Source organism: Sturnus vulgaris, chromosome 1 (assembly GCF_052056855.1).
Source record: "Sturnus vulgaris isolate bStuVul1 chromosome 1, bStuVul1.hap1, whole genome shotgun sequence".
Taxonomy (NCBI): domain Eukaryota; kingdom Metazoa; phylum Chordata; class Aves; order Passeriformes; family Sturnidae; genus Sturnus; species Sturnus vulgaris.
In genome coordinates this window covers 122,213,785-122,226,358 of record NC_142243.1, presented here as the reverse complement: position 1 = coordinate 122,226,358, position 12,574 = coordinate 122,213,785, and the positions used below count along the sequence as shown (strand labels likewise).

General features: G+C 47.5%; 1 protein-coding gene across 1 annotated transcript; it reads left to right on the top strand.

The window, feature by feature from the left end:
* The first annotated feature begins 10,307 nt into the window (after window positions 1–10,307).
* On the top strand, window positions 10,308–12,373 carry CRH (corticotropin releasing hormone). Its single transcript, XM_014872999.2, has 2 exons — window positions 10,308–10,775; window positions 11,346–12,373. The coding sequence occupies exon 2, from the start codon at window positions 11,361–11,363 to the stop codon at window positions 11,889–11,891; it is 531 nt and encodes a 176-aa protein (XP_014728485.1). The 5' UTR covers window positions 10,308–10,775; window positions 11,346–11,360; the 3' UTR covers window positions 11,892–12,373.
* The last annotated feature ends 201 nt before the right edge of the window (window positions 12,374–12,574 follow it).

Here is a 12,574-nt window from a genome sequence, read left to right as displayed (position 1 = left end):
TAGTCTGTCTCAAGCTACACCCTAGCCATAACTGGAGGCTGAAGGATAAGTAAGGATAAGTAGACAATTTGTTATTGTTATTGAACAGAGACAGGTTATTAGCAGGTGTCAATGGGCATGAAGAGATTCACCAGACTGTTGTCTGCAACTCTGCTGCAGTTGGCATCATTGATGTCCGAATCTTGGAGGACTGAAGTCAAACTGACCTCTAGGATGCTGTAGTGGAAATATATGCAGATGGGAAACTTATTTCTCGTGGCTCCAGTCATAATGACCGATAGTGTGTAAAAATATTTAAGCTATGACATTAGCTCTTTGGAGCATGAGGCAGCTCTGCTTCAAGCTCCGTGTGTTATCTCAAGCAGAGTCACGAAGAGAGACAAGGTTGCACTTCAGGATGGTGTTCAAGATTTAAAATCTGTCCTTGATCCCAAACTGGGACTTCATTTCCGTTCTCTACAAAAAAAGAGTCAGATAACACCTTGTTTTCCATCAGCAGATTTGACTCTGCTTGATGTTGACTTTAGTGGATTAAGGGATTATAATATAGTTAATTTTTGAAATGAAGACCTGTTATGAGGGCACAAAACTGGGATACCTATCCCTTAGTTAGGTATGTAGGACATGTTTTTTATTAGAAGTTTGTCTTCACATGTCACTAAACAGCAGAAAGAGGGACGATATATGTCTGCAGCAAGAGACATAGTACTCAATTACAACACCAAAAAAACCCCATGTGGCACAATTCCTACTGTCTCAGAGTGGATAAATACCTTCTTTCCTTGCTCCCTGGAGGACCTCATTGAGTGTTTCCTGTGTCTAAATAGAGCTCTGCTGGAAATATTGCTTGATTGTGAATCTCTCAATATTTCTTCTTATTAATTTCTTTAATTTGAGATTAATTCATTAATAGAAATAGCAAAAGGCTCCGGAGAGAAATCTTGCCTTTTAGGCACAGTTACTGTCGTGGTGAGATTGGAGAGTATCTTGAGTCACAGATATGTCCCTGCTGCATTGCTCCTGCTGACATGATAAAGACATGATAATGCAGTGCAATCACCTGTCACCATTTAGAAGCCAGTTTATTTATTGATGCCCTTATTTTCCAGTTCACCAGTTTCTTCTTATTGGCATCTCCTTCCCATTGCTATTCTGCAACAGTCAGCCAGCCTCCATCACACAGCTCTGCCAAAAGCTCTGCCAAGACAAATAGGAGGAGAGCGTGTGCTTTTCACTTTGAGGCCAAAAAAAAGTTTAATTCTAGTCAGTGTCAAACCCCTAGATCTCAGGATGCAAAATTTCATCCCCTCTGTACCAGTACAGAGGTACAGTACCTTCTCCCATTTAGGATCATTAACACAGCTAGGACAAACAAGGACTGAGATGTATTCCCTACACTACACTCAGGGATCCTGTTCCTTCCCGTAGCAGCAGAGAGACCCTTCTCATTCTCAAGCCTAAGAGTAATCCTGACTAAACTCCAAGTGCTTTTGTGACAACACTTTTACTGGATGTGTTTCCAGGTCCCTTGGAATCCAAGTCTCGTGGCAGAGGCATTGCTGAGCCCTTGTCCTGGGATGGCATCCCTTGGAGATTCAGATGAGCTGTATTGTTGAGCCACAAACCTTTTGAATATTCCCTGGGGACAAGATACTCGAAGAAAACTGAAGAGAGACAACCTTAGGGAGTTTATTATTATTATTCATGCTGCTGTCTTACAGCAACACTCAAAGGTCAATGGCACTCACTGTTAACACCTTAAATTTGGCTGCTCTAAAATTATTTTTCACACAGCTTTCACTGAAGGAATTGGAAAAGCCTTATAGGCTTTGTATGCCCATATATGTGGCTGACTCAAAAGATACACTGTCAACTCAAGTATTGCCTAAAATTAGACTTTATTTACTGGTTACAGTTCTGCTGTTATTTTTTAAGTTTAAAAAAAGCTTTGGCTCCTCTGGTAGCAGCTATCTTCTCCCATTTGAAAGCATCCTAGGAGGAGCTGTGGACTTGAGGTCAACTATTGTAAAGAGGCAACTGTGACTCTCCACTTCAGTAACTAACTCAAAGATTTCATCCTTTCTCTGTCCTTTACAATGAGCTAGGTTATGTCAGAGATGGGTGTTGAAGAGTTCTTGGCATTTACCCAGACAATTTTAGCCAAGTTTCAGTTTTACTAGTGATCCTAGGGCAGCAAAGAGTGACAGAGTGCTGAGCCTTTGTTGCTCCAAACCCATGTACTTGCTCTTGCACAGACATGTGAGGAGCCACCAGCCTTCAGCCAGACTCTTACATGAGATGTAACTGCATTGTCAGAGCAGTGTGAAACAAACTGGGATACTCCAAGCATCTCTGTGCCCATTACTGGGCTAGGCTAGCCTGTAACACCCCCATCCTGCAGCCTTGCTTGGATGCAGCATTCAAACATGTCCTGGTGCTGGCTTTAGCCCAGTCCGTGGGCCTTGATTCTGGGTAGTGTTGGACTATCTCAGTACAGAAGGCATTTCAGTGCTAAACAAGACCAGTTGTGTGTGGCTATTTGTTAACTTCAGTGGTAGTATTTGCAAAGCAGTTTGAGATCTGCTTCTTACCAAGTGGCCTGATGTCAGGCCACTGGCATCACTGTATTCTGGTGAAGAAGAAGTCAAAAACGTAGTGCTTATGAATATTAATAGTCTATCTTACTTGATTTTCATATCCACGAGGATAGAACAGAAAAGTTCTTCATGACATCCTCAGGCCAAAGATATAACTGCTTCTAAGCTTCTTGGAAAGTCCTAGTTGTAAAGAGGCAACTACAATACCTCACTGCTACATGCCTTTGCTCTTCTAGTATCAGGAGGTAAAGTCAGTATTTCTCTTTAGACTAAAATTTTCGTATGATACTGACAAAATAACATATGATGATGTGTGTGTGGCAGTGCCATCCGTAGTCCCTTTCACGACATCTGTAATGATGAAAAAGCAGAAGATAGATGAAGGAAACTATCCAGTGAATAAATTCATTAAGTGCATGCTTTGCAATTACAGCAACCCACAGTGACATGGGGAATGGCTGAGAAATATGGGTATTTTGTCTGGTGGAGACTCATAATTTCTTCATTTATTGACCGGCAAGATTTGCTGTTTTATTCTGTACTTTGATTCCTTCACCCAGTCTTTCATCTTGGCTGTATCAAAACCTACTCCAGACACTGCAGCCCTGAATTAGGAGGACCAGACAGAAACTCCTGCCAAAATCCTAAGAGTAAACTATAGTTTTGTATTAGCATTGTCTTCTCATGAAAAAGAAGCGTTTTCAAATAAAACACCATTGGCCTCTGCCTTAGAGAAATGTTTGTTGATCCTGTACACTAGAGATGCTGATGAAAACCAACTTCATGTTCCCAGCTAATTTAATGCTACTATTTACTATAATATACTGCTTGAATTGCAGTAGCACTTAGGATTCCTAGTCACAGACTAGGGCACTGCTGTGCTAGACACCAGGCAGGCATGGTACAAAAAAGAAAGTCCCTTCCCTAAAGAATTTGCAGTCTCTGGCATGAGTATGGTCATTACAAAGACAACAATCTTTTTTTCCAAGAAATGCCTCATCTTGTTCATTATCCCTTGCAATTAATCTCATGGGGCTCCACTTCCAGCAACATGCACCTGTTAAGTGCAGCCTAGTCAGAGCTTAGAGAGACTTTGATTCTTCTGTTTTTCAATGAACAACAAATGGTGCATTAGAGATGTTTTCTACTTCAAATATTCAGACATCTGAATTTCTAATTGTTTAGCATTAGTCATAACTTAAGTAGGACAGAGCAGGTTCTATATATAGCTTGTTGCCCAGCCATTCAAGATAGATAGTGTGTTTGTATTTCTTCCCATATTTCCTCACTTGAAAGGAGTGAGAAGGCAGTTGCAACATCTCGAGTACTCCAGATTGTTCTTCCCTCATCTCCTTTTCCCCCGGATATTGAGACTGTTTTCAAAAGAAGATTAATCCTCAGTTCTTCTGGTGTTTATTTGGGGATTCTCAGCCCTGATGATATAGCTGGATGATGTCTTTAAACTTGAAAATGAATTTATTTTTTTTTAAGCAACAGTTGAAGTCATTCAAGACTTCAAGGCACAAGATTCCAGGAGCAGGAGCTGCTCTTGGTGTCACAGAAGTCCTTTAATTTCACTGATCATTTTCCCCCTCTAGTCAGTTTTCATTTTTCAGTCTCATTCCCATGTGGATGGGATACTCTTAGATATGAATATATCATGTGTTTTACATTACTGCATCCAGCTCTGGGGTCCTCAGCACAGGAAAGACATGGACCTGTTGGAGTGAGTCCGGAGCAAGGCCACTAAGATGATCAAAGAGCTGGAACACTCCTCCTATGAGGAAAGGCTGAGAGGGCTGGGGTTGTTCAGCCTGCAGAAGAGAAGGCTCTGGGGAAACCTTAGGGTACTTTCCAGTGCCTAAAGGGGGCTGATGAGAAAGATGGGGAAAAAACCTCTTAGCAGGGCCTGTTGCAATAGGATAAGGAGTAATGGTTTTAAATTGAAAGAAGATTGATTAAATTTAGACACAAGGAAGAATTTTTTTACAATGAGGGTGATAAAACTGGAACAGGTTGCCCTGAGAGGTGATAGATGCCCCATCCCTGGAAACCTTCAGGATCAGTTTGGATGGAGCTCTGATTGAGTGGAAAGTGTCCCTGCTTGCTGTGAGGAGGTTGGACTAGATGTCCTTTAAAGGTCCCTTCCAACCCAAACTATTCTGTGATTCTATGATTATGAAGGAAATCCTGGCTCACAACAAGCACACATGGTGGATGTTTTGCAATTGAATGAGGGTTTCACTTCCTGAAAATTCACACTCCAGCATTTATTTCATTACCTTCTTCTTCAAAAGGAGAACAATGGCTTGGCCATTAAAAAGAGCATAGATCCAGAAATTTGTTCAGATCTCTTCTGCCTGGATGCTGCCACAACAGCTCAGTTGTGATCGAATATTTCTCTTGAATTTTTCAGTAGTGCTCAGATCCATTACCCCAGCTGCCTGGTTCCCCCATGCTCGTGACATGGCTACAACTTCAGAGCATAATGCACTAAATCTTGCTGCTGATATTAATGGCTGATGACAGGCCTGGTGCTGCACATGGTAAGATCAGGGCAGGGTCCCTTGTGTCAGTGGAGTGCTTGACGGCTGAAGCCATTGCTGGCCCAGTGGCCTTTCCTATAGGGAAATCCCAGCTGGGTCTCATCTGCTCCTGGCCTTTTGTGGACAGTTCTTCATAGACTTTCTGGAACAAGCCTGCCAACAGCCATCCATAATATGGTTACAGCATTGTGGGCTCCCCTCTGTGGCCCTCTCCCAGCCCCAAGTTAAGGGTCAGTCCAGGGCTCTAACCTCATGGGATAGAGATGTTCCTGGGGAGAGGCACTGTGGAATTCCCTCCCTGCCCTTCCCTGAAGGTTCACCCTGGTTTCCTTTACTTCCCCTTGGCCAGGGGTGTGTCAGGTGCCTGCCCTTCCCTGGCTCAGCATCCCTGTTTCACTCCCTGCAGCCATACCCTGCTGTCCATCGTGTCTGTGTGTGTCCGTATCTCTGCCACTCTGAACGGAAGTGAACCTGGCTATCTCAGTGGCTTGTTCAGATGCATGCCAGATGCAAACCCAAATCCTTGTCCTTGCCTCAGTCTGCGCCGAGGGCAGATAGACAAATTATGTACTCAGGTAACCAGCAAAAATTCTTTCATGGCCAAATGTACCCAGACACCAAGACAACCAGGAATACCAGTTGTCCAGCACTCCTGGGACATGCCTGTTTGATGGATTTTCTTGCTGGTCCCAATAACTGTGAGATTAGCTCCTGCAGCATTATCATTAATAGCATAGAGGGCTCATGCACATCCCTGTGCAGCCTTCTCCAGCCCTCATTTGAGAGCAAGAACAGCAGCTGACAAGTCTTGTGAGGTAAATATAAAGGTCAGCTGTTGCCTCCCTGGATGAGGGCTGTCAAGAGGAGAGAGCAAAGCACTCTCCTGCCTGCATGCTTCTCACAGCTCCTGCAAGTCCTTTCCCTGCTCAGAAGAAAAGAGCAATATGTTGTCCAAGGGGGTATGGGAGCAGCTCCTCCCCGTGTTACCCTCGCTGGTGGGAATATCTCCCTGAACAGGCAGGGCTTTGGGAGAGGAGAAGGCTCTGGCTGGGGCAGCAGGTCCATGCTTGGGATTCCTGAGCACTGCACACTGACCCTGCTCAACTGGGGGTCAGCTTTTGGGATGAAAATCATCCCTGCAAATCCACCCGTGTGTGAGCTGCTGGGAACGGCTGTGTTCCTCCCAGACATGGTGGAACCAAGAGAATATTCCTGAGGAATTTTCCCTCCTGCTGGGACCTCCAAACCCATAAATTTATGTCTTGTGAGCAGACATCTAGGATCAAGAGTATGAATATGAAGTAGTGAATGAGAATAGTCCTCTGGTTGAGCTAATGAACTTGGTCTCAGATAATGTAAGATTTCTCCTGCTTCTTACACAATTCCTGGACAGACACCTGACAATTTTCTTCACCCTCTAATGCTGTTTTCCCCTCTGGAAAGTTTGGGAAATTAAGGTGCTTTCCTCTCTCTCTCACAGGACTGTAGGAAAATCTGGTACAAGTTATAGGTCAAGTTCTGCTGTAAGATTGAGGAGCATCACAGAAAATCTCTGTGACAGGAGCATGTGACTTCCTTCCTAGAGCAAGGTGATTGAAAAATGAAAGAGAAATTAAAAGTGAAGGAAAGAATTTTGAAGACTTCTGGGGTCAGAAGCAAGGGCAGATAGCTGAAATCCTTATCAGTTTCATTCTTCACCCTGATCTACAACATACTTTTTAATATTTGATTGATTTCTTTTGATTGATTTTTATAACTCACTCTAATTGCGGTTTCCTATGATTATTCTGGTAAATTCAGTCTGCTGAGGAATAATAGGCAAATGTGTTTTGTCCCCTAAGTGACTTATCACCTTCAGGCATAGTAAGATGCCCTGAATTTTTCTTTTCTTTTTCTCTCAGTTGTCTTAGAATCCATAATATTTATAACTATCAGATACAGATTTCTTTGATTCAATACTACCAAAAGGTGAAATGGAAGTGTGATATACACATGTCAGTTCATGATTGTTGGCATCTCAGAGTGGATGAGATGAGCTGAGTTCACCTGAAACAGTCAGACTGTAAAATCATGTGTCTGATCACAGGGATCTGGAATGATGGGGATCACATGAAGGGGTACTGTGAGATGTGGAAATGTTTGTTGAACTCAGCAATGCAAAAAATCCTTATGCCTTCTGACAAAGTGGTAATGAAATATTTCACTGTGGTAGAAAGTTGATCTACATAGAGTATGTGTCCTTCCATGTTTGTAGGTGGACATCTTCAAAAATACCTGGGGTAAGAGCCATACTCTCAGTTTAACATCATCCCCTCTGTATTACCATAGTTAGAACTGTGTGATCTCTCTGCTGTGGCCAGTCAGGGAGGAGGGATTCTTCTCTCCTCACGTGGCTGTCTAAGAATTCAGTGACCAGGCAGAGGTGGTTGTCTGCACTCCCTTTATAGACAAGGGAACAAGGTGAACATCTCCAGAAACCCAAAGGTGCTCTATTGCAGTGGGGTGCATCATGCTCTGGGCATGCTTTTGCTTTCCCTGAGCTACCTCAGAGCAGCTGTAATTGCTTTTCAGTAGGTGCCTGAGTTTGAGATCACCAAGGCTAAAGGGCAAGAGCACTCAACCCAAGTCAGAGGAGAGGAAATAGGCCTCAATAGTGCTTTTTATTTCTAGATAATGTTATTTTGTGATTCACTAAAATTTCTGTTTGCTCTTGATGTTTGCAGAGTGAGTCAAATATGAACACTTTTCTTATGAAGGGTATGCTAATCTCAAACTGTATCACTAAACAAAAATCTCTAATCCAGGTGTACCTGATATCCTCCTTGTCTTCCTTTTTCACCCCTTTGGTGAGAAGCCAAGATTTCTTCTGTTGCAATCTCCTTCAGGAGTGACAGCTGACATTTCACTCAGAGTCTAGTGACTCTGAAGAAAGGACTTTTATATTCCTAGGCAGTCAGTTCTGCATTTGAAGTGCTGAGGGAAGTACTTCTTGGTTTATGTATCTGTGATATTTTATATTCCTCATTATCATGACACCTGACTGTCTCACAGTGTTTTCTGCATTGCTGCAAGCCCTCTCACACATCACTCAGGATCTATGAGGAAAGTGGGGTAAAAAGACCATGTTGGCTTAGAAAAAAGCTTGTGTGAGACGCTGCAGACCATGCTCAGAACCAGGGGTGAGGAAAAAAATGGAGGAGAAGAAACTGGAAGGTTGTGCAGCTCTTGTGAAAACTTGAGGACCCCAGCCTGCTTCTATGTTGCATTTGCTATACCTGTATTTTTTCAAGGGACAAAACCGTCTGCCTAAAGAGACCTAAGTAATATTGTAAATTATTAAAAACATAACATAGCCTGTGCCATTTCTCACTGGCATCAATCTTTTGGAGAAATGCAGCTCTGTCTTATCCAGATCTCACCCCTAACACCAAAAAAAAAAATTATTTGGATCAAATTCTTCTTTCTTTACATATATGGTCGCATTATTTTAAGAGGTTTATTGTGTTTTTAAAGAGTATGTTAAACCCAAAAATGGAGACACTGTGATAAAACTCACCCCAGAGCACATCTGAAGGGTTTGAGTTTAATAAGTACCTCTTACATTTTCCATCATTTGATTGAACTTAGCTTCTCTTTCTTTGAACCTCTTGTTCTCACTGAAAACCATGCTGACATGCTTTAAAAGCATACAAATAACAAATAATACAAATAATATTGTGTAGCTGTGACTAGCAACACAATATATTCTGTTCTGTAATACACATTTCAGTTCATGAATGCCTGAGCAAAAAGTGGTAAAGAAGAGCTAAATCTCTGGTACTACTACTTGTTTTTCCATTTATTTCTTCATGATGCACAAGATCTGATTCTTTGGCACTTTGCCAAAAGCATCTGAGACTGCAGCTAGGTATAACTAAAATCGAAGTTTGGAGCATCACTAAGGAGATGCTCAGACCTGGGCTGTGGCCAACCTCATACATTAAGTGGTTTTAACTTTGTTATTTTATTAAGGAAATGAAGTTCAGATTTATCACTTGCTTCGCACCAATAACATGTGACCACTTGTTCTGTCCCAGCTCCTCACTACAATGGGAGATACTCAAGTGCCTGATGCCAGGAGTTTATTGTCTAGGCAAGATAAAACCAGTAGGTTTTCTGTAAAGTTCTCCAGTTTAAAGGGAAGGATATGACTGATGTTTCAACTGAGGCAGTGGAGAAGTAGGACTGAGAGGCATTGGCAAAGATGATGGGATGCAAAAATGGAAGAACACACATTACACATGGAAAGGATGTTGGGCAGAAGGTATTTCTATGGGCAGCCCTTCCTCTTGAAGAAATCAGAGGGCAAGAAACCCAGGTGAAGACATTGATGTAATATGGTCTGGAGCCTGAAGACATGCTGGTCATGGGAGAATACTTCGAAAAAAGCTCCACTAAGGGATTAAGGCTGGAGGGGAGGGCCTTAGCTGAGGGCAAACAGGGAAAGCATGTGCTTTTACACGGCCATGGCGTTGAAGAGGTGGGGAAGATTAGCTAGTGGAGTCGAGATGGGGGAAAAAAGAGCAGTTGTTGCCTCCATGCAAACAGTGGGAAAGCAAAGGAGAGGAGCGGGACCCAGACCGCGGGAGGGGTGCCGGCAGCGCGGAGCCGGGACAGGGAGGAGCAGGCGGCTCTGCCGGCGGTGGCAGGGCAGGAGGAGTGGAGCGCCCCCCGGGAGACGCTCCCTGCCCCGGCAGATGCTCCCAGCCCGTCCTAGGACTGTCTCTCCCTTCCCCGTCACCTCCGGGGCCTTTCCGCCCCCTCTCCCGCCGGCAGGGTCCCTGGCAGCCCCGGTGCCAGCGCTGCCGCGGGTCCGTCCGGGCACTGGCACCTGCTCTGCCCCTTCCCCGCGGGCTCGGCTGCGCCCCTGCCGCTCTGCAGGGCGAGCGCTGCCCCGGCCCGGGCCGGCCCCGGCAGCGGAGCAAAGACGGGAACCACCCAAAACAGGAGCCCTGCGGAGCCTCCTGCGCCCACCCGCCACAGCCGCCCCGTGCGGGCGGGCTCTCAGGCGGCCGAGGATGGGAGGCTGGGAAAGACCGGGGATAGAGAAGGAGATTGCCCGAGACAGCAGCTCCGGTCCCGCTCGGGTCGGGTCGGGTCCCTCCCCGCGGGCCGGCCCGTGAGTGGAAAGTTTCCCCGGAGTGACCTCTCATAGTACGCGCCCGCTAGGAAATCTCATTCAAGTATTTTTGTCAATGGGGTGGGGGGGGCATCCTGCTCCCCGGCCCCCGGCCCGGCTGACGTCACTGCAGAGGCGATAAATATCTGTTGATATAATTGGACGTGAGATTTGGGGTTGCGATAGCGAAACTCGGCCCATCGCCGCTCCGACGGGCCCCCATGATTTATTCAGCAGTAGATCGGGGCACGCAATCGGGCTGTCAGGAGAGCGTCAGCTTATTAGGCAAGTTCTGCGTGATTCCAGGAGAGGGTCTAAGCTATAAAAATCCCGCACCCCGGCTCTGATTAGTACCAAATCTGATCCTAAGTTCGCCAGGAGCCGGCTCCGAGGGAGAGCGAGAGGAAGGGACGCCGGGCACCGCCGAGTCCCGCCGCCGCCCGCCCTGCCCTACCGCCGCCACCGCCGCCCCAGGTAGGTGCGGAGCCGCGCCCGGGCGCGCAGCGGATGCGCTGCCCTGCGCTGAGCGGGGCTGAGCGCGGCGTCCCCCGGGATACGGGGAACTGTCCTGGCCGGGCAGGGCAGGTGAGGAACGGGCGCTCGAGCCCCACAGCTCGCGGGAAAAGCCGCCCCGCCACAGGCACCCCACGTTCCCCCTCGCCCTGGGTGGTGAAGAGGCGCGGGTCGCGCACACGCGTGGGCTCTCCGCAGGGGCTCAGCCCAGCCTTGCTCCCCGGGAGCCGCTGCCGGCGCAGCCCGCAGCCGCCCTGCGGGACTGTTCTGCCGGGTTGTTCTGCGGGAAGCGGCCGCCTCGACGGCGCGGGGGAATGGGCCGGGGTGAGCGGGGCCAGGGGTGGTGTGCGGAGCGCGGAGGGGAGCGGAGGGGAGCGGAGGGGAGCGGAGGGGAGCGGAAGGGAGCGGAGCTTTGCCTTTCAGCACTGGGACAGCGGCGGCGGGGACGCCCCCTCCCCGGCAGCGCACTGCCCTCCCCGCCGCCGCGGCTCGGCTTTGTAACCCAACCCCCGTCCCCCGTCTGCCCCGCAGGTTTGGGCCCCGATCATGAAGATCCCGCTGCTGGTCTCCACGGGAATCCTGCTGGTGGCCCTCCTGCCCTGCCAGGAGTGCAGAGCTCTCAGCAAGAGCCCGGCATCCGCCCCTGGGGCTCTGCACCAGCCAGATTTCTTCCAGCAGCAGCAACAGCAGCAGCAGCATCAGCAAACTCTGCCCGTCCTGCTCCGCATGGGAGAAGAGTATTTCCTGCGCCTGGGCAACCTTCACAAGAGACCCATTGGCTCTTTCTCCGCCTCCTCCAGCAGCACCAGCCACCTACAGCCCGAAGCCTCCGCCAGCAACTTTTTCCGGGCGGCGGTTCAACAGCTGCAGCAGCTGCCCGAGCGCTCGCCGGGGAACCGAGAGGACGGCGAAGCCGAGGGTGAGGCCGTGGAGAGGGAGAAACGATCCGAGGAGCCCCCTATTTCTCTGGATCTGACTTTCCACCTCCTGCGAGAAGTCTTGGAGATGGCCCGAGCCGAGCAGTTAGCGCAGCAAGCTCACAGCAACAGGAAACTGATGGAGATAATCGGGAAGTGAAACGGCCCCTCCCCGCCTTGCCAAAGAGATTCCGCAGTTAGCACAAGAATAATTACACCGTCCGATGTACCATAGTGCTGCTCTGATGTCATCTCTTTATTTTTATATAGCTTTAAACCTAGAAGGGCGTACTCCGAACAGCCTCTGTCCCTTGACTAGCATGCACAACCGTGTACCAAGTGCAAAAACACGAGTGTCGTTCGTAACCTCCCCTACCTTTATTTATTTCTCCATTTCCCAGTTATTCTAGTGCCATCGCTACGTAGGGATGTGTGAGCATTGGAAGAAATGGTGCCAAGAAGACAGAAAACTTTTTTGCTGGGGGCAGGGAGGTGGGAGGGGGAATCTCTGTAAGCTACTTTCAATCCACTTTTTTTTCCTGTAAACATTTTCACAATAAAACATCTTTTCAGCGCTCGGTCGATTTGGTTGTGTAAGAGAATGTTTAATATTTATATTTTTAATAAAAGCTGCAAAGTAAATATGACTTGATAGACTTTCTTGCCTAGACACCTGAGGGCTTCTCCGCCTCCCTCAGCGCTTACCGGGGGGGGGGGGGACACCCTCGGCCATGGACACCCAGGGCTGCGGGGAGCCCTGTATCTCCCCCGGGGATGTTTCCATCCCGCCCCGGGGAGCCCCGTCCCCGCGGGCTCTCCCACAGGCGCTCCCCGACGCCGTCG

Bases quoted from the DNA above. Each gene is read 5' to 3' on its own strand.
- CRH (XM_014872999.2), top strand. From the start codon at position 11,361: ATGAAGATCCCGCTGCTGGTCTCCACGGGAATCCTGCTGGTGGCCCTC.